Source organism: Limanda limanda, chromosome 3 (assembly GCF_963576545.1).
Source record: "Limanda limanda chromosome 3, fLimLim1.1, whole genome shotgun sequence".
NCBI classification, from domain to species: Eukaryota; Metazoa; Chordata; class Actinopteri; order Pleuronectiformes; family Pleuronectidae; genus Limanda; species Limanda limanda.
In genome coordinates this window covers 3,978,889-3,999,392 of record NC_083638.1, presented here as the reverse complement: position 1 = coordinate 3,999,392, position 20,504 = coordinate 3,978,889, and the positions used below count along the sequence as shown (strand labels likewise).

The following is a 20,504-nucleotide window of genomic DNA, read 5'->3' as shown; positions in this document are numbered from 1 at the left end:
CAGGTCAAAGGTCAGCAGAAAGGGGGGCACAGTCAAACAGAGCTGTCCCCCCCTCCAGCTGAGATCCCTGATGACAGGGCCAGGAGCTGACGTCATTCCCGGTGGAGCCAGCAGAGCAGAGACACTGGGAGAACAGCTGCGAGCACAGCTCCACAACCCTCATGCAGAGGGAGCTTTGCTCTGGAGAGCCAGACACACCCAGCAGTCCACCGCTCCGACCCACTCAACACCAAAGGGGGAGCAGGACTCAACCCCTAGACGTGCAGTGACCTGCGACCGCTATGAGGCAACATCAAATGCCTGTCCAGCGGACACACAGCATCCACTCCAGCCAGAAGGAACACATCCTGCACGGAGCCATGCTGATCCACATCACAACGACGGAAGGACTCCGTCCTGGAGGGCTGAAGGAGATTCCCAGTCTGCCACTCAGGCAGAGGCGCACCATGACTCACGGTCGCGTCCTGGATGGTCCGCCAACCCCGGTGCAAGAGATGGTGGCCACGAAGATGAGTACCGTGGCACATTCGAGTCAAAAGACACTGATGACTCAGCACCCCCTCAAAGAGAGGAAATCCGCAACCGGCGGCAAGAGCCCCTTGAAAAAGACATTTATCGCTTCGACCCAGACAACCGAGGGTGTAACGAAGACGACACCGTGGTTCTGGCAGTTCAAGTCCAACTCAATGTGGACCCGGCGCTGGAAGATGACAACTTTCCCCACGCCAGGATGAACCCCAGCAAAGAGAACCAGAAACAACGACCCTTCCAACAGGGTGCCCCTCAAAACCAAGGGGGTGAGGATTTCAACCAGCCCCACAAACAGTTTCGACCTCAGCACCTGAATCCCTCTCCACAGAGAAGTAGGGGCTGTAACCAAAGGAAACCTCATCAATACCAGGAGTATAGTGATGGTGACCGAAATCCAACACATGGGATGCATCCGGGCACAGAGGAATTAATACGGAGATGTGTGGATGAAGCAATGAGAGACATTGTGCCACGTGTTCCTCCAGGCTCCCCTAAGAGACCAGACACTGAACCCCGTTGGCGAAACTAGAAGCAGTTGCCCTCCTTCTCCACTCCTAAAGATGACTTCAATGACTGGGAAGGACCGAGGCGCTGCCAGAAACCCCCTCTCACCTCCACACCTGAAAGGGGGAGGGGAAGAAATCCCAATTTTAAAACAAAGACCGCTCAAACCACTCACTCCATCAATAGCTGCATGCTTTAGACCCTCTGTCAGTAAATTGTATAACGTATGTTCAGGTAGTGAACTCCTTAGACCTCGTTGAGGATTTTGAAGTCGTTACCACTACGGTTGTGCAGCCCTCACGGGTACAGTTGGCAATTCAGTCTTGGCAGAAAAATTTCAATATCTGTAGATTTGCAAACCTAGAAATAGGATTTACCATATATTCACAGATTAGCGAACAACAGAACGTGACTCGCCGTTCTAAATGTTTTGGTTTGACAGAATAACACACATGTTTACCTCAAAACACCAGCACCTACTCAAACATTTTCTTCTGTTCCTTTTTCCACTTTTCTTTCATTTCACTCTTCACCGAAATTCATCAGTATGTTAACAATAACTGCCGATAAGCATTATGTGAAATTGAAATGTGCGCCGTGTTTTAGAATATATGTTGTTTAGCCTCTGTCTGCCCAGACAATTACCTCTCTCTGTTTAGACTCATGCCTCAAAGACATTTATGCCTCATGATGAACTAACTTTCAATGCTTCAACTCCACTCAAGGATTACCTCTCATGGATTATCACTGGACTCTCGACCCTAGCGTGCCCTGGAAACTGGGTAACGACCCACTTCCCAGGTCAAAGGGGGACTGTTGGGCAAGGCCCAGTGATCCGACTTAGAACAAAGGGTCGTAAAACCTTAGGCCAGGCTCGGGTAACCCCTTACATTTAAAAACCCAGCATTGACCCTTATCTCCATGTGGCAAAAGATCACGTCCTGGTCCCCCACGGTAAGCCCGCCCCTGGGGGCCAAATCCTGACAACTCAATTGGCTGGAGGGCCACACTGACCCCTGACCCCTCCTCCCAGGGGGGAGTCACCTGAGACATGACTTAAAAGGGCTGAACTCACAGACTTCTCCCTCTCTTCACTCAGATGCCCAAGCAACAACAGAACCCCTCCGGGGTTCTACTAGTTAACTCGGTATTTTTAAGAGACTTTCTTTGTACTCCTCTTTTCCACGCTGCTCAAGTTGTTTTCTGACCTCAAGAGGTCTAACCACACGACTCAGTAACTAAGGAAGGGATTAGACATCGAAACAGGAAATTGCTCGCTGGACGATCTCAGACTGTTTCCTTATCCACACGGACTTTACTTTATTCTTTCTCCACACGATCTACAACGGCTACAAGCAGCCGAACGTCCCTGTGAGGCAGCACGATCTCCGCTGCTGCAGAAGAAGACCAAGCTTCATCCCGTCACGGAGCATGACTGATCCGCTCCGGTCCGGCCCAGCTGCGGTGCTCACGGGAGCTCGCCTGAGAGGCCAAGACATTGTTCACTGGACTTCCGGGAGATTCGCGCCGAGGCGCAGGAAACCCACGAAATCACGGTCACAGTAAGAGGCTTATGTTGTCTGGGCAGATGTTAGTTTTAATATGTAGCGTGTTGATTTAATACTTGAGTGTATTTTGTTGATGGAACTTCCGTGTTCCATTGTTTTAGCCGGCCACTACTCCGAGCCGCTACTTCCGGTTTCCGGTTGGATCGCAATGTTTTGTGTTGCAGTAAATAGGGCCGCGAGAAGCGCCTCCGCCCGCACTGTTAACGTCTGTGTGAGTCTGCAGTGATTTCACCGATCAGAACCTCGGCCCACAACGCTCGCTTGAGGGCTGAGGGGTGAATCACTGTTAACTCATCTCAGACGTATTTTTAAGAGCTTCTTTGGACTCTCCTTACATGTTTTCTCATGTTCTCTCTCTCTCTCTCTCTCTCTCTCTCTCTCTCTCTCTCTCTCCTTCTAAACCGACCTATACACACTTCTGACCTGTATTTATAATACAGGTCATGTCACATAGTTAAATCTATGCTTAGAGAGGCTGAACACATCTGGAAACCATTCGGCCCCCAAAGCCAAGCAGAGATAAGAATTCTCTTTGTCTAAAATTTCCTTTGTGTAATTCATGTGACGACCACCAGTGTGCGCTCCGGCCACATGGTGTCATTAACATAGACTCCATCTTGAATAACGCAAGTTAACCCACCATTTTGAGTCTATTATTGCCACGCCTCCGCTCTCTCTCTCCTCCCATCCTGGCTCTAAATTCATAACGGCTCCGCCATCTTGTTTTGTAGTCAATCCGCCATTTTGAGAGTTTTTAGGCCTTGATTCCACGAATCATGATCGGCCTCCATCTTAGATGTGATGTCACTACGCGTCATCGCCACCCCCTTCTTTTTCTCTCTCACACACACACACACACACACACACACACACACACACACACACACATTGATAGACACAGACAGACACACACACACACAGAGACACATAGATGGACCAGAGGTTACATGCGTGTTCTAAATTGTGATAAGCTGCTGTTGTTATCTTTGAAATATGGGAGTTTGTTAAGATGATGAATCATTAAATAACACTAACTTTATTTCACACACACACACATAGACACACACACACAGAGAGACACTTTGACACAGACACACACACACATAGAGACAGACATACATAGGTAGACCGCAGGTTGTCCATGTATTTTCTGAATTGTGATAAGTGCTGCTGCTGTGTTTACCTTTGAAATATTGGAGCTTGTTAAAATGATAAATCATTGAATAACATTATAACTTTATTTCCCCTTTTTAATAAATACTTTTGTAATTAAAGTATCTGTAGTCTGTGATTATTTGTGCATATGTATGTGATTGCAGCTGGATTATGATCGCCTGTGCTCGAACTTAGAAGCCTTCACTGTTTATTAAGTAATCGTTAATATTAAAATATTGACATTATTAATTTGACATTTATCATTATGAGACTGATAATTATAGCTTGACATCGTTGGTCCCTGGGAAACCAGGGTGGTGCCCCCCTTTCTCAATTATTAATATAGATAGTATTATTCTTAAATTGATAATTTTATTGTTTTGACTAATTATTTTCATTATTCTTGGTTGATAACCTTATCATTGTTAATTGACAGCTTGTACTTTCTAATTGATAATTCCTATTTTCTCATTAGTGGTTTTATTGTTATTTGATTACTGATCATCTTCAATTAATAATTTAATTATTTTTGATAGATAATTTTTATTTTAATAATCATATTTCATGATTATTAATAATTAGCCAACGTCAAGTCTACTCCTATTGCACAACAGTTAATTGACAAAGACCATCTTGATGCTGGATCGTGATCTGGCTGCTGACCAGAGACTATAATGCAGCAGGACTACTTGACAGTATTGAAGTTATCCTTCAAAATGTTTACCCTCATCGATGCTGCTAAAACCTTTATCCTGATGATGTTCTCCTCTACACATCTGTGTCACTTGTGTCCGTCCTGGGACACGGATCCTCACATGTGTCTCTCTGAGGATTCTACGTGTGTTTACCTGTTAAAAGGGTTTTCAGTAGTTTGTCCTGACTCTTGTTGAGGGTTAAGGACAGAGGATGTCTCACCATGTTAAAGCCCTATGAGACGAATTGTGATTTGTGAATATGGGCTACACAAATAAAATGTGATTGATTGACCTTAAATTTGATGAAACTACAGGTATAACTTCGTGCAGTTCTTTTTTTCGGACGCTTCTACTCGACTCACACTCTTCTCGTTGGCCTTGGATTCGTGCGTCCACCCCACCCCCCCAGCGGTCGGGTCATGTGATCAGGACGGGAACTCGAGCCGTCCCTCAGCAGCTCGCTGTGGCTCCGCTCATTATCTTATCTCCCATTGTCGCCCGCTGTAATTCCCCCCCCTCATGATTGATGATGTCGCTGTCTGATTACACCAAGACAAAACCCACCGAAGATCAGCTTTCATTCCTGAGGCCAACTGCACCAGCTCCACGAGGCCCCCAGGAGGACCACGGGGGGGGGGAGCTGTGCGGCCGCATGTACACTGTATTTCTGAGCAAGAATCAGCTGAGTTACAATCTGTGGTTTAACATGAATCCTGTTTCTACACAAGGAATAATGCAGTTCCTGTACTTATACCTTTGTGAGGACCATGTCAAGGTGAGCACATCCTGGTCCTCACTTTGTCATTGGTCTGTTTCAGGGATAAGAGTTGGTTTTAGGGTTAGAATGAGGTTTAGGTTAGAGTTAGGCATTCAGTTAAGGTTAAGGTAAGGGGTTAGGGAATGGATTATGCCAAAGAATGTCCTCACTCAGATTGAAGTCCTTCACCTTTCAACATGACTGCTGGGGTTCAAACACAAAACCAACACGTTACATTTCTATCAAACTTGTAACTGAGGTGTGTGTGTGTGTGTGTGTATGTGTGTCTGTGTGTGTGTGTTAGTGTGTGTGTGTCACAAAGGAAGTAAGGAAGCTGTGTGTTATAAAACATTCAGCCTGAAGTCTCCTCTGGTCAAATCAGAAAGCTGACCTGTGAGACAGCCTGGTCTCTCCGTGCGGCAGGTGGAGACAGACGCCTCATTACCGCTGCCACAGGAGACAAAACCAGGCCAGGAGTCGATGCCCCCCCCCCCACCCCCCCCTCGACGCTGGCGTTGAGTTTCCACACGGCAGCGTTGGGCCGGCGCTCATCTCTGACCTCAGGTCGCTGGCAGAGTCACATTAAAGTTTCAGAGGACCCAAAGGTCCCCGTCAGGAGTGTTAACAAACAGCATTGTCCCGGCTCCCCACCACTCAAAGGCCCAAGTGTAACAGGGCACCCCCCCCCCCCTCAGTGGCCGGGGCCGCCCCCCCGGGGCCACAGATACAGTGACACCCCCCCCCCCCTCAGGTCCATCTGCAACTCTCTTCAAGTCACACGGCCGAACGGAGAGAGTTCCTCTGTTCTGTTTCCTGTGAGCTCAGAGTGAAGCGTCTCCTCCGACCTGAATTAAACATGAGTTCTGGAGAAAGAATCGGTCGGAGCTGCAGGTAACGAGCGAGCGGTGGGATCAGGCTCGGATGATAGGATTGCTGTGAGACTGAGGCTGATCACATTAAAGGTGCAGTCCGAGTAAACAGGCCGTCACAGCCAATCAGCTGAGGACATGTTCCTCCTGTACGCTCGCTCGGACGTCTCAGACTTTTAGATAAGATAAACATTTTAAACTTGAGGAGATAGAAAAAAAAAAAATCTAATTTCTCTTTATAAAAATGACCTGACAGATATTTCTCAATCTTCAAATTATCAATTTCTGGAATACATATGTTTAGTCCGAGGGAAAAACAACTTTTACTGACAGTAAAATTATCAGAATTTTGTGATATTTTATAAGACAGCAGCAAAAAGCTCTGAATACTTTGCCTCAAAATGTTTACGTAAAAAACAAACTTTCTCTATTTTTGACTGAGCGACAAACTCACACAGATTTTTGAAAACTACATAATAGACATTTATACCACAATAAAACCTTATAAATCTATATCTCTCAGTCCTGTTGATCAGTTGCATCTCATAGGAAGTCACGTCACGTCTGCTCTGTTATTGCCCCTGAACGCCTCTGACCCCCCGCTGCTGGGATAAGATCATATTTATCTGGGATTGCTGGATGTTCATATTGTTCATATTGAAGTAAAACAATGAAAGCACCTGCTCCAGATTGGATGACATCACTCCGACATGCGGCGGCTTAGCGATCGAGGTAGAAACGAGCTGAACATGAACAACAACTAACTCTAAAGGATTTGTTTATCCTCACAACACAACTGTTGTGTGCATATTGTGGTTTAATTATTTTTTCCAACGTATTGGGGTTGTGGAGTTTGTGTACTAACCAGTGGCTCCACGTGGATTTGGATTCTTTCCTCGAGTATAACTGCAAATAAATCAGAAAAAGTACTGAATTTTGAGTCATGCATTTCAAATTTCAGACAGTAAAAGTACAAAATGTTCTTTCTGTATTAAAATTGAAAGTACTCGAACAATCAACCTCGTTATGTATCTCTAAAAAAACATATTAAACGTGTACTCTGACAGTGAAGATCTTTTATGATCAATACTGCAGCCAGCTCCCAGGGGGCGATAGAGCAATTTAGCTTCACTTTTGGGGGTCTGTCATTTATTTTCCATTACTACACATAGTTTAGTCCAGTGGTTTCCAGCTTGGCGGTCAGGATCCCTCCAAAAGTCACGAGATAAACGTGAGGAAACATCAAATGTTTTCCCTTTGAACAATGTCATGAAACCACCTTTAAGTTAAATCTCCTGAAAACTCTTCACATCTAAAAACACGTCAATCGAATGTTTTACAACGTCTGAGGTTCATGAAGAAAACTATTTCAATCATGAGTGTTTTATTTTGTAAGTTGGTAAAACTGAAAAGTATCTGGCAGCTGAGTCAAGTCATCAGATAAATGTAGGAGCAGCAGAAACTGCTTCACTTCTTGAAATGGGATAGAGCAGAATTACAAAGCAGCAGAAAATGTAAATACTCAAGTTCACTGAAGTGTTTGAAGTAACTTTGTAAGTCTCAGTAACTTCCCTGTAGTTTTTAAATCAAAATAAAGTTCTCAATCAGCGCAGAAATCTTTTTATTAAATGTCATTATCTTTATATTTTGATGATTTGAAGAAGTGAATCCAAAAGGAAGTTGAATGAATGAGGAAAACTTTGAATTAAAATGTTTATTGAGAAACAACGACAACAGAAAATAAAGATCGTTACAAATGTCGCGATTATATAATCGTATATTTTCTGATGTATAATAAAATCTCCACATCAGCAGACTGATTTATAAAAGGTCTCTGTGAACATGAGGAAAACCACCGTCAGGTCAAATGAGGTGTTTGCTGCCATCTAGTGGTTCGGTCCTGAGCATCAACCACCGGAGGAAACATGTGAATCTCATCATGGAACAACTGCAGCAGAGTGTGTGAGAGTAAATGTACAAAAACAACTGATCCTAAAAATCAAACACTTATTCCATCCTTTCTCTTTGGAGAAACTGTAGAAGAGCTCTATTTTGTGTTTCAGTCCTTTAGCTCCGTTTTCTTCGGGATCCCACGATGGATCAGAAAAACTAAAACCCCAGAATTCACCACAAACTGGATGAGGCCCATCGCTGAGATCCCGTAGTTCACGTACAGGAAGCCGCCGGCGGTCGGGCCGACCGTGCGCAGCAGGTTCTGCACCGACGCACACAACCCGAGCATCGTGCCTGTGAAGAAGCAGGTCAGGGGGGTGAGGATAATAAATACATCTGTAAAACTTGTTTAGTTTAATCATGTTGAACGAGCTGAGAGTCGATCGTGAGGTTCTTTTGTAGTTATACATATTTATGTGGGTTTAACTTACAACAACACTGTGCAACTGTTGTATCTTTCAACAGCAGATTGAGTGTGAACATGGAGAATGTTTCCTCTTAAATTTTACACTCAATATTCAGCAGGAAATGTTTCAAATATGAAGAATTCTGATCAGAGTTTGGTGGATTTGTTTACAGCCGCAGCTCAGGATCCTGGGTACTGCGCTGCAGGGGGCGCTGTTGCTCAGTAAAAGTGACACAGTGGTATTTTATTTAACTTATATATATATATTTAATTTTTTGTTTTAATTTAGTTAAAACTAAATTAGTATTTTCATTGTAATTTTTTGTCCTTGAATTTATATTGTAATCATATCTTAGCAATTTGTGTGATATTTGTATTATTTATTGTATTTATTTTATTTTATGCTGCCATATGTTCAGGTTGGGGAAGGTTCTTGTATGTATGTTAATTGATGTAAATGTATAAAACTGTATAAAACCAATAAATATATGTTTAAAAAAAAGTGACACAGTGTTGCTGTTTCCACGCCCGTCAGTGATATGAATGTGTCATACATAATGGGATGGAATGTGTGTGTTGGTTGTGTGCGCTGCGGGGGGGGGGCGTCACCTGTGTCGGACGCTGGGACGCTGTTGGTCAACATCGTGCTCGTGATGACACCAAATACACTGAGAGAAAACATCATGGGGACGACGTTGAGGCAGAACTGGAACACAGTCTCGATGTAAATCTGCAGAGGAACAGAAATATCTGGATTATTACAGTCAAAGATGAACAGGGAACATTTTCCTTCCCCTTCTGGACCAGGACTTCCTGGATCAGGTCCCAGTGCAGGAACTGGTGATGTCCCGGTGTGTGTCTGTGTCTCACCTGAGCCAGCCCGACCAGAGCCGAGACCCCGATGGACAGGAGCAGCAGCGAGCGCTCGGAGTATCTCATGGTGAGAGGGCCGAGCACCGCGCCCTGGATCACCTGGAACAAGCATCTGTCATCAGCATACAATCACACAAAGTCTCAGGTTTCAGTTTGAGTCTGGACACCAACCATCGACACGATGCCGAAGTACGCCATCATGTAGCCGTTCTGCTCCGGCAGCAACTTGAAGAAGTCCAGCGCAATCACCGAAAACATGACTTGAAAAATCCCTGCGGAGAGAAAGAGGAACCGATTTCTATGAACTTGTTATTTCTATTAAACCGTAAATCAAAGACGGCTGCATCTTAAATATTTATTGAGAAAGTTCATTTTAGTGTTTGCGAGACGCAGCTACACAGACCCAACTGAGCACTGATGATATTCACTTTTTTCAGGTCAGATGGAAACATTTGATCTCATATAATTAATACGATAATGTCTGAAAACAAATTAAAACTGGGATGAAATGTGAGACTTTAATAAAAAATCTGTGACTCGCACCTGATGGTAAACCTGCGACTATCTTCACAGCAAACGTCAGAGCGACTCCTGGGAACTTCATCAGTCTCGTGATTTCTCCCAGGTTGAACAATGACTTGTTTTTGTCATCACCTGCAAAGAGAAGCAAGAGAACTGATGTAAAACACACAAACCAACACCCGCCAGGTGATGAGGTCTCCAACAGACAAATGACCACAAGTGAATTATGTGAAGATACGACAACAGAGTTAGAGAAGCAGAAGTAGAGTTCTCTGAAGAAAAGATCTTAAACTGCAAAATCCTCCTCATCACCTTTTTTACTACACAAAATATAATATCCATTAAGTGACGTGAGGGGCGTTCAGCTGCAACACGACACTTCACCACTAGATGTCACTAGATTCTGTGTTTTCTGTCATCTTGTGTAAAAGTGAGAGAAAAGTATATAAACATAAAACCTGTTTCTATAAATCTTACCCCAAACCCAAGCAACATATTTCCTCTTAAAAACTTAAAACAATGACAAAAGCTGTATTTGCTTCTAGTTCAGGATCATATAAGTCCCATTCATTTACACTTTAAACAAAGCTTGGATTGACATTAAAACTCTAATTTACAGTAGTTATTTTCATTCATGATTAATCAGCTGATCACTTTTTTAAAGTAACCTAATTAACCAATTAGTAAAAGACAGATATTAAAAAGCTAACAGTGTGAAGCGCCCTGCCTCTAAATCAGGGGTCACCAACACGGTGCCCGCGGGCCCCTGGTCGCCCGCAGGGACCCCGCGAGTCGCCCGCAAGGCATGCTCTAAATTAAAAAACGAAAAAATAATTAAATTTGAAATTTAAAAAATAGTCTAACCGCCATCTCACTCTATGCCAATGATTCTCAAACAGCTAGGGCGCGTGACCGGGAGGGGGACGTGTGTGTGTGTGTGTGTCCAGACAGCACACACACACACAGGCCCCGGGGCTCCGCCCCCAATCATTCGCTCAGAGCAGCGATTCTCAAACTGTGTGGGGGGCGCGACCGTTAGGAGGAAATGTGAGGCGCAACTAATATTATAGCCGAACTAATGTTTTGACGTCTGCATCTCTTTAACGGCGGAGCAGTAAACAAATCGCTCTTTCCCTGTAGCCAGTGGTCTGCAGCCCGCGGCCCACGCGGCCCGCACACACTCAAGCCCGATTTATACTCGGCTTTTTACGCACGCACGCGAGAGACGCAACACGCCCCTCGCCTACTTGCGGGGGGCGTGTTGCGGCTTGCGTGCTGCAACACGCAGACCTCACGCAGCCCGCAAGGCTTGTGATTGGTCTGCTTACTACATCCCGTCCGGAGTCTAGTTTCCGGCTTCAATCCCGGAAACTGCGGAAACCACGGAAGATTTAGAAGAACGAATATAGACCGAAATAGAAGAGCACTTGGCAGAAAAGATCCAAAACCATGTCCACTAGTATAACCCGTCACTAACCGGCGGATTTGTCCGCCAGAAAAAGGCTCTGAGGAGCCGCCGTGGCGATGTAAATTAACGTGTGCCACACACGAAGAAGAGCCGACTTCAACAAAAAACATTACTCCGCCTAGTGGTCTGGCGGTGAATTGCGTTGCAACACCCGCAATTGTGAGGGAACTATAAACCAAAACGAGTCCGTAGAAGCTAAGTGCGTGCGTGCGTAAAAACCGACTATAATTCGGTCTTCAAGCCCCGGGGCTCCGCCCCGCCCCCACCCACTCACTCAGAGACACACACAGTGGAGAGCATCGTTCACGTGAAGCAGCCGGTCAGGGACAAACAAGAGACAGTGTTCAAAAACCAAGTTGAAAAGATAGTACAATGAAACCTGTCTTGCTCTTGGGTTCACAGTCAATGTGGTAGGACATGAGGAGAGACTAGTGTGTATTTTATGTCTGAAAACAAACAAATTAAGAAGACACTAAGAAACATTACACCCTGTTACATGCATGTGTTCTTTTTGGTTGAGCTTTATCATCTTTGTGACAAAGTGATTTTAATTGAATTATTTTTTTCTCTATTTTTTAAAAAGTATAGACTGATGGAGGAATGTAGTGATAAATGTCACCAAGTTGAAAAGAAAGTAAGATGAAGCCTGTCTTGCTCTTGGGTTCACAGTGAATGAAGGAGAACATGAGGAGAGACTTGTGTCTATTTCAGGTCTGAAAACTCTGGCAGCTGACAGTATGAGACCCAAAAAATGAAGAAGACACTTAGAAACATTACACCGCAGTCATATGCATGTGTTATTTTTGGTTGAGCTTTATCATCTTGTAACAAAGTGCTTATAAGTGGTTATTTGGTTATTTTTTATCTACTTTTGAAAAAGAACAGACTGATGGAGGCATGTAGTGATAAATGTCAGCAAAAGTACTTCAATTAAGTTGAATTTAAGCAAAGTTAAAACAGTTTAACAGAAATAAATGTTGCATGTATTAATATATCTGTTTCCTACAATCATTGTTGTGGAAATCATTGTTAATAATTATTTCGAGGAATAATTAACATTAACTTGATCAGACAGTCTCTTCACATATATTATTAATAATATTAAAAGGTGATCTGTGCAACTCTGTTATTCAGGACGTTTGTATCAAACAAGCAGTGGTGTATAAAGTACTTGAAAGCCATACTTGAGTAAAAGTACAGATATCTTACTTGAAAGTGACTTCGGTAAAAGTAAAAGTCACCTGTCAGAAAATGACTTGAGTAAAAGTCTTAGAGTTGCTCATATTAAATGTACTTAAGTATCAAAAGTATCTGGTGTTGAAATGTACTTAAGTATCAAAAGTACAAGTACCAAAATTAAAAATGCTAAGTGCTTTTTATAGTAGGCCTATACAGACACAAAACAACCCAAAATTGTTCAGTTCAGGATTTATTTCAACTGACTGAAAAATTATAACAACAATATATATATATTAGAGCTGTCAAACGATTAAAATATTTAATCGCGATTAATCGCATTTTGTCATAGTTAACTCGCGATTAATCGCAATTAATCGCAAATTTGTATCTATTCTGAATGTTCCTTCATTTATTATTTTTCCATAATTTTACTTTCGTTTTAATGCTCTTATCAACATGGAAAAGTGGATTGGCTTGCTTTATGCAAATGTTTTATATTATTGAAAACAGGGCGGTACAAAATAAAATTATAAAGTGCACATTTCAGGTAAACAAGGACTCAGCCTATAGTGCAGTTAAACCATGGCTTAATATTTTATTTTTTTCAAGTTGTGAACTGCTGTGACCCGGCTGTGAACATAGCAGTCAGGCCTCTTATTTCAGAAACGATGAACCATAACAGTCAGGTTACCAATAAAAGGTTAGCCTACTACTTCTTTGCTTTAAGCTAGCTACTCAAACAGACAAGCAACAAAATAACAAACAAACAAAATACACAGGCAGGTGTCGGCCTACTTTGAAATAAATGAAACACAGAACTTTGTAGGGCTATTTGAGTCCTCCCCTTATTTGTGGAAAATGTATGAAATAAGAAGTACCCTATTTTTAAATAAATAAAAACATATAGCTGCAGCCTAATAGTGTAACGGACTGGGTTTATGTTTATGTTTGGTTTTGACGTATGCTCAGTAAAACACTGTTGAAGGAGCGCTCTGATGTCTGACGGTCACTGAAGGGGTCTGGGTGGGACATGTGACTGTTTGGACCAATAGGATGGGGGGATCGGGGATCAATGAGGAAGTGAAGTGTTGATGTCTGCGAGTGACGGAGTAACAGCGAGAGGTGCACATGTTCGTGTAGAGGAAAATACCAGTTACTAAACCACGAAGAAGTTGCGTGTCCTGTGGGACGCTACAATAGCTTTAAAATATATAGTTTAGGTGGCGAAATATTAAAACAAAAAGCGAGAGCAGGTCAGACTGGAGGCGAACACAGATACTGAAGCTGCAGCTGCAGCTCTGCTTTAACTCGAGTTAAAAAAATTGACGGCGTTAAAATGGGTTTGCGTTAACGCCGTTAATAACGCGTAAAACTGACAGCCCTAATATATATTGTATAATTTTACAAATTTTGAACCCGAGATGCTGAGGTTAAAAAAGTATTGGACAAGTGCATCTGAACTTCTAGAGACAACAAAGAATCAACACAACAGAATAAATAAGTGCCTCTTGATTCTACCTAAGAACACTAATAGACCAAATTAACCTTTTGTGTCTATTAGCTGTATTGTGTAACTGCCTGGATGTTTACCTGCCTGTATACCTGCCGCCAGCTTGTCCACACATCTACATGTAAGCCTGTTTATTTATCATTAGACTATCTTCACTGAATGGGCCTGTGTTTGTGTTTGCATTTGTTTGAAGCAGGGTGACAATACACCTGTAGGGACGACAAAGTGAAGACACAACCCTGCTTGAAGTTGTACACATTAGCCAGTTTGTACAATACATATTTAAAGACTCAACAGCTTCTAAGTTGTGTTGAGTCAGCACAAAGGGCGACTCAGGATTGGAATTGGCAATATATAGATATATAATATCTTTGCAAAAATTATATTTGCATTATAGTGAGTGGAAAACTGGGCCTGATTACCCAGGGTTCCATTTGGCGAGGTCCATTAAAAAACCTGAATTGTGTGCGTGAATATGCAGTCGTCCACGACACAGTGTTTGTTTTTGGTTGTGTTGGCTGAAAGTTGTTTTTGCGTTTGTTTATATAATTGGTTGTGTTGTTTGTTTTTCCATCTCGACTTGTTTTAAATCTGTTTGTTTTGTTTACTTGGACGTGTAAGACTAAGTGATAGTCTATTTACCAACAGTTTTTGTTTAAACCAAATACTTCCAATATTTTCTTTAAGAAAAGTTAACCACTTGCTGCTTCGAGCTATGTATTTATGTGCAGATGTTGACACGAAGCAGGAAAGGGTAAACGAATGTGAAGCGAAAAAGGAATACCTTCAAAAAATTATGTAAAGTCACCTAATAAAGGCCCTCAAAAACCAAATTCATTTGCCTGAATAATAATCCTTCCAATTTCAATAGGGCCTTACGTCTGTCAGTGCCTGTCAGTGCTCTGGCCCTAATAATAAAGACTGAACCGAGCTCCTGCAGGAGCAAGAGAACGAGAGAGAGAGAGAGAGAGAGGTGCGCCGTGCGTAAAGCTGCACGTTCCACCAACCTCTGCTGCTCAAGTAACGAGCCAGTTTTGAGAATGTAAGAAGTAGAAAGTACAGATATTTGTGCTCAAATGTAGCGAGTTAAAAGTCGTCAGGAAAATAAATACTCAAGTAAAGTACAGATATGTGAAAAATCTACTTAAGTACAGTAACAAAGTATTTCTACTTTGTTACTTCCCACCACTGGAAACAAGTAGCCCTTCGTACTACTCAGTACCTTCGAAGTAGCTCTCAGTCTAAAAAAGGTTGGTGACCCCTGCTCTAAATGAATATGTTCTTGGGGAAAAAGTCAGAAATCAAAAGAGAAAAGCATTATTCATATTGACCAAATGTGGTTTCAGTTGAACTATAACAGGGAAACTCAACGATCCAGAACACCGGCCTGTGTGTCAGCAGCAGTTTATACATGCTACAGACTGGGAGAGATGAAGAGAAGCTGCAGGAGGAGACGTGTCTCACCTTCTGAGCTGCTGCTTGAATCTTGATCTTTGGTTGTTTTGGGGATAAACTTTAAAACCAGCAGCAGAGTGAAGAAACTCCCCACTGCACCAAAACATGCAGTGAACGTCTCCCTGGGAAACAGAGAGTCGCATCAGAGTCAGGAGGAAGCGTGGGGAAATCATGTCAACGTCTGTATCTGGTTGAAGGTGAACACGTTAGGAAACAGTTCCACGAGGGAAGGAGAGTTCCACAGCGAGAAGCTTTACTGTGAAATCAGATTCCAGACGTGGTTCTCATCCAGAGCCTCTTCTGGAAACGCTCAGGAAAGTGTCCAGACTCTAGAGCTCGTCTGAAAGCTGCTGCCCAGCCTCACTCACCCGTAGCGCGTGTTGAGTTGTCCGCCCAACGTGGAGCCGACGATCATGCCGATGCCAAAACTCAGACCCAGTTTGGATAAACCATCCGCCCGCTTCTCCGGGTGGGAAAGATCTGTGATGACCATCTGAGACGCTGCAGACCAGGAGGAGGGAGGAGAGAAACAGAAGTGAAATTAACCCAAGTTAGATTATGATGAGATGATGCTTTCTGATGACTCTGCTCATGGAGAGCGTTCACGTTTCTGTGTCATCGGCCCACATGTTGTTGTTTGTTTTTTTTATATATTCTTTATTTTTTTTGACAGTTGTTTACAAAAACTTACATCAGCCCGGCAAGGGCAATTTTCTTTCTTCTGCTGTCAACCTTTTTCAAAATTGGGTAACTTTGTACATTTTGGGAGAGGTACAGTGCGTACATGTAGACAATAATCACAGATCAGTAGGGAAAAACAAATTAATTAATAAAAACAAGCCGAATAAAAAACAACAACATGTGAGAGGGTGATTTGAGCGAGAATGGGACAGAGGTCGGTGAGGCTTGTTAAATCAAGGCAACATTACAGGGTCATTCATTCAATACTTCCTCAAAGTCTGGCCTGAGGGGTTTTACATATCTCACCCATTTGCTCCATAATTGGATGAACACAGTTTTACGAAGACAAAAGGAGAAAGTAATCCTTTCCATAACATTAATGTCATTTACTATATCTATCCACTCCTCTATCGTGGGCTCAGGAAGCAGCCAGCGCCTTGTGAGCGCTTTTTTACATGCGGTTATTAGTTTGCCAATCATATATTTATCTGGGCGCCTTGTTTGAAAATCAACATTTCCCAAAAATAATGCTATAAATTGCAGGGGCAGGTCAGTATTAAGAATGCTTTTTCCCACATGTTGTTTTTAAAGCAAAGTCAGTAGTGGTAGTAAAATGAACACACAGGGCAAACACACACAACCGTTCACTCTCACTACGAGTCTCCAATCAACCTCACCACAATCTGATTGTCGTTTCACTGTGGGAGGAAGACAGGAGACGCAGGGAGAACATGCAAACTCCTCACAGGAAGAACCAGGATTCAAACCACAAACCTCTTTGCTGTGAGGCTTCAGCTGCTTCACCCTGACGGTTGAGACGCTTCGTGCCCCGAGCCGACACAAAGTTTGCTTTAGGAACATTTACTCTTAGTTTACCTTTTAAAAACAAACTAATTCAGAAAATGTTCCTACAGGCTCCTTAAGGGCGTCACACCCACAGCAAACACTGACCCAGGGCCCGGAAGAGCTTTATCTATGTTTGAAATGTGATTGAGAGAGGAGGGCTGTAGCTGGGGGGGGGGGGGGGGGTGCTCACCAGGCAGGACGTGCATGAAGACCGTTGGGATTTTGTGCAGGAACAGCATCAGAGGATTGCTTGCTACGGCCATAAGCAGAAAGAAAACCACAGTTGCACCAAAGGCCAGAGACAAAGCTGCTCGTGCTCCGTGGAGATCTGCAAACCTGCCGACAGGAACGGACACACAACGTTTACAGCCGCACAAAAAACACAACAACGCTGACGACGATGACCCCGGGAAACACATCAAGAAAAGGCTCCATGCATTTTGTTTGTGTCGTCATCGTTGATTTTGCACTCACCTTCCAAACACCGGACCCCCGAACAGCTGAATGACGCCCACCGTGGTTTGTAAATAACCAAACCACAAAGTGTCGAAGCCCAGTTTCTTTGCCAAATACTAAAAGAGACGTGAAGAAAGTACAGATGTTAAAATACACACAATCTTATTCACAGCGTGTTGATATACAACAGTCTCCTTATTAAACCACCTCCAACTACACACACTCCAAGATATCAGTTCCCAAAAATGTTTACAGTTTCATTCATCATCAATACCCATGAATTATCTATTTTATACATATACTATATCTTCAAATGTCAAAGAGTGCAAATAAATTCATAGATCTGCGTCATCTTGTTTACAAACACACAAACACACAAACTAACAACAAAACAGGGGGGGGGGAAACACAAACCTCCGATTAAAAGCAGACTGAAGATCACGCTGCTTGACGGAAGAAATATAAGAATACAAAATGTAAAATAACTGTAGTGGAGTAAACAAAGATATTTCTGACAGGAATTGTAAACATGTTAAGTGGCATAGAAGTACAAATACCTCCGATGTGTACTTTAGTAAATTCACTGTTGACTCTCTTGACTTTAAGTGTATTTTAAACCTGTTTCCTGTAATGTAAATACTGTGGTGTATTAGTTATACAGTATTATTAGTAAATGTGGTGTTAAAGTGTCTGAATGCATCATTATTGCCTCTGTAGTACATGTAAACAACAGCAAGAACAACATAAACAACAGACATTGAACGCATCTCAGTTTCTTATGTTTTCCTGCAGCTTCTCCAGCCTCACGTTCACGGCCGCCTCGGAAATCTCAGCTCTATGCGCTGACATAACACCGGGTTATCATGATTATGATCATTTTTCAAAACTCACCGGAGTGACAGAAAACTGCAGGAACATGAGCGTCGTGTCCACCGCGGTGATGAGATAAACCACGTTGATGATCCTGCTCCTCCTCCGCCTCTCCTCCTCGGCCCCGGCCGGGGAAACTTCACCTTTTCCGCTCATGTCGCCGACCGGAGGAGCTGCAGCTGCTGGGTCACGTTCCCCGGGAGACTGTGAGGTAACCACCGGGTCCAGAGGGAGTCACCGCCCGCTGAACTCTCCCCTGCAGCCCGTGGACTTTGAGGCGGAGGAGGCGGAGGAGGCGGAGCCGGGAGGTGGACGCTCCCTTCGGCCTGATGCACCGGGAGGAAGGACGGGAGCGAGCCCGGAAGTTCAAATCGTGAAAAGTCCCACCGTACGTGAACGCCCCAAGTTCACTGACTTGAGGCGTTCGAGTGCTCCTGCTGCGCGTCGTAACTTTGGAGATGTATTGAGTTTTTGAGTTAAATTTGAGGCTTATACTTATTTTAATCACCGCATCAATAAATTATTTTTTGTTTTAATTGGCATTACAATTTCTTATAGTAGAATGGGATTTGATTTAAAATATCAAGTTATTCCCACAGCCGTCAGAATGTAGAACTTTTTTCATATCACGACACTACACCTTCTTTCCCTCGTCACTTCACTTCCTCATTAACCCCTGACCCCCCACAAAACCAGCCAATGAGAGCTATGACACTGCATAAATTATTAAATTGTTTAGAAAAATAACATAATTATTCATAAGTATCTTAGTCAGGACAAAGGGCACTGAAAATATGATTGTGGTCTTGTGTCTCACTTTACCCCAGCTAGGGGGTAAAGTGATCCACTTACTTTTTCCACTTTAAAACAACCATAACAACACATGTTGTAATAGTTAAAATCCTGACAGCTAGATTGACAACCACACATTCCAAAACTAATATCGGACTAGTAACAGAATCATGGGGATTGGTCAATTAAGCACATTTATGATTATTATGATTCATGTGATCTCTTGCACACCCTAGCTTACCTGCACATTGTTTCTCTGTCCAATTGGCAGGGACAGGGATATTGTTTTTCTCTGCGTATTCAAATGCCAGTTCACGGCACTTAACTTGAGCAAGGCCATGGAACTGGTCAGCTTGTTGTTTCAAGTGTTTGGCAAGCTCCTCCTCCATCTCATCTGTGAATGTTTTCTTTCCCTCAGCTACTGCACCCCAGGCTACTGATTTTTTTTATGAATCTTTTGAGGGTTGTCTTGTCAATATTTCTATCCCTTTCAGCTTTTCTTAAGGACTTCTTTCCTTGCATGACCTCAGCGGCTGCACTCTCCATCTCTGCGAGGGGTGTGTGGCCCCAGGTTGTCTTCCTGCTGTAGTTTCTTGGCATGGTGGCTTTTCTACAATGTTTATGACATTAAAAATAAAACATATGTAATGTAATATTACACTAAAATACGATTAAGCCTAAACTTAACTTGTGCTTCATGTCTCACTTTACCCCACAGCATTTGTCTCACTTTACCCCGCAGCCAACATTTTAGAAAAAACAACATCTCTTAGCAATTCAGGCTTATCTTCAGCTAGCATCAATCACATGGTTTTATATGTTGGAAGTTCACCAACATGTATGATATAAGTTTTTCTACCTGAATCAATTTGTTTTGACACAACAGTTGATTAAGTTCAAAGCAAAAAAAATTACTTTTACATGCAAAAAACACATTTTTGTGAAAAAACATAATTTCCACAGCACCAAAATCAACTTCTCCTTCATGGCAAGGGGGGAATGGGAGGGGCTTGAAAACATAATGGTCTTATGACTACAAATGTGTTCCATTGCCTAGATACAGGGGGTGTCTCACATTACCCGATGTCTCACATTACCCTGCTCTCCCCTACAGGTTTCAATGAGGGGTATCTGAGCCTGGAACCAATGATCGTAAACCCTCCACCCCCATACAGAGAAAAACTCTTTGATTGGGTTTAGAAACGGAGAGTATGGTGGAAGGTATAGTACAGTGAACTGTGGATGGTGTTGAAACAAGTTCTGGACCAGAGCAGAGCGGTGGAATGACACATTGTCCCAGATGCCAGTGTATTGCATCTGGAGCCTGTGGTTTACTGCTGTGACGATGTTGTGCAATCGGTCCAGAAATGTGAGAATGTGAGGTGTGTTGTAAGGGCCCCTACTGGCGTGACGG

The 20,504-nt window shown here is 43.0% G+C and overlaps 1 protein-coding gene across 1 annotated transcript; it reads right to left on the bottom strand.

Annotated features, from left to right (window-relative positions):
- Positions 1-7,778: 7,778 nt before the first annotated feature.
- slc22a18 (solute carrier family 22 member 18) lies at positions 7,779-18,581 on the bottom strand. The gene is made up of 10 exons (XM_061068347.1): positions 18,320-18,581; positions 17,447-17,544; positions 17,163-17,308; positions 15,814-15,946; positions 15,455-15,567; positions 9,855-9,965; positions 9,483-9,583; positions 9,309-9,410; positions 9,048-9,168; positions 7,779-8,326 (listed from the first exon to the last, which is right to left on the bottom strand). Exons 1-10 carry the CDS (start codon positions 18,452-18,454, stop codon positions 8,139-8,141), a joined length of 1,248 nt encoding a protein of 415 aa, XP_060924330.1. The 5' UTR covers positions 18,455-18,581; the 3' UTR covers positions 7,779-8,138.
- Between the last annotated feature and the right edge of the window lie 1,923 nt (positions 18,582-20,504).

Excerpts from the sequence above, each read along its gene's own strand:
- slc22a18 (XM_061068347.1), bottom strand. The coding sequence starts at position 18,454 with ATGAGCGGAAAAGGTGAAGTTTCCCCGGCCGGGGCCGAGGAGGAGAGG. Across the intron at positions 17,309-17,446 it reads GGGGGTCCGGTGTTTGGAAG|GTTTGCAGATCTCCACGGAG; the intron begins GTGAGTGCAAAA and ends TCCTGTCGGCAG. Across the intron at positions 15,947-17,162 it reads CTTCATGCACGTCCTGCCTG|CGTCTCAGATGGTCATCACA; the intron begins GTGAGCACCCCC and ends CCTGGTCTGCAG.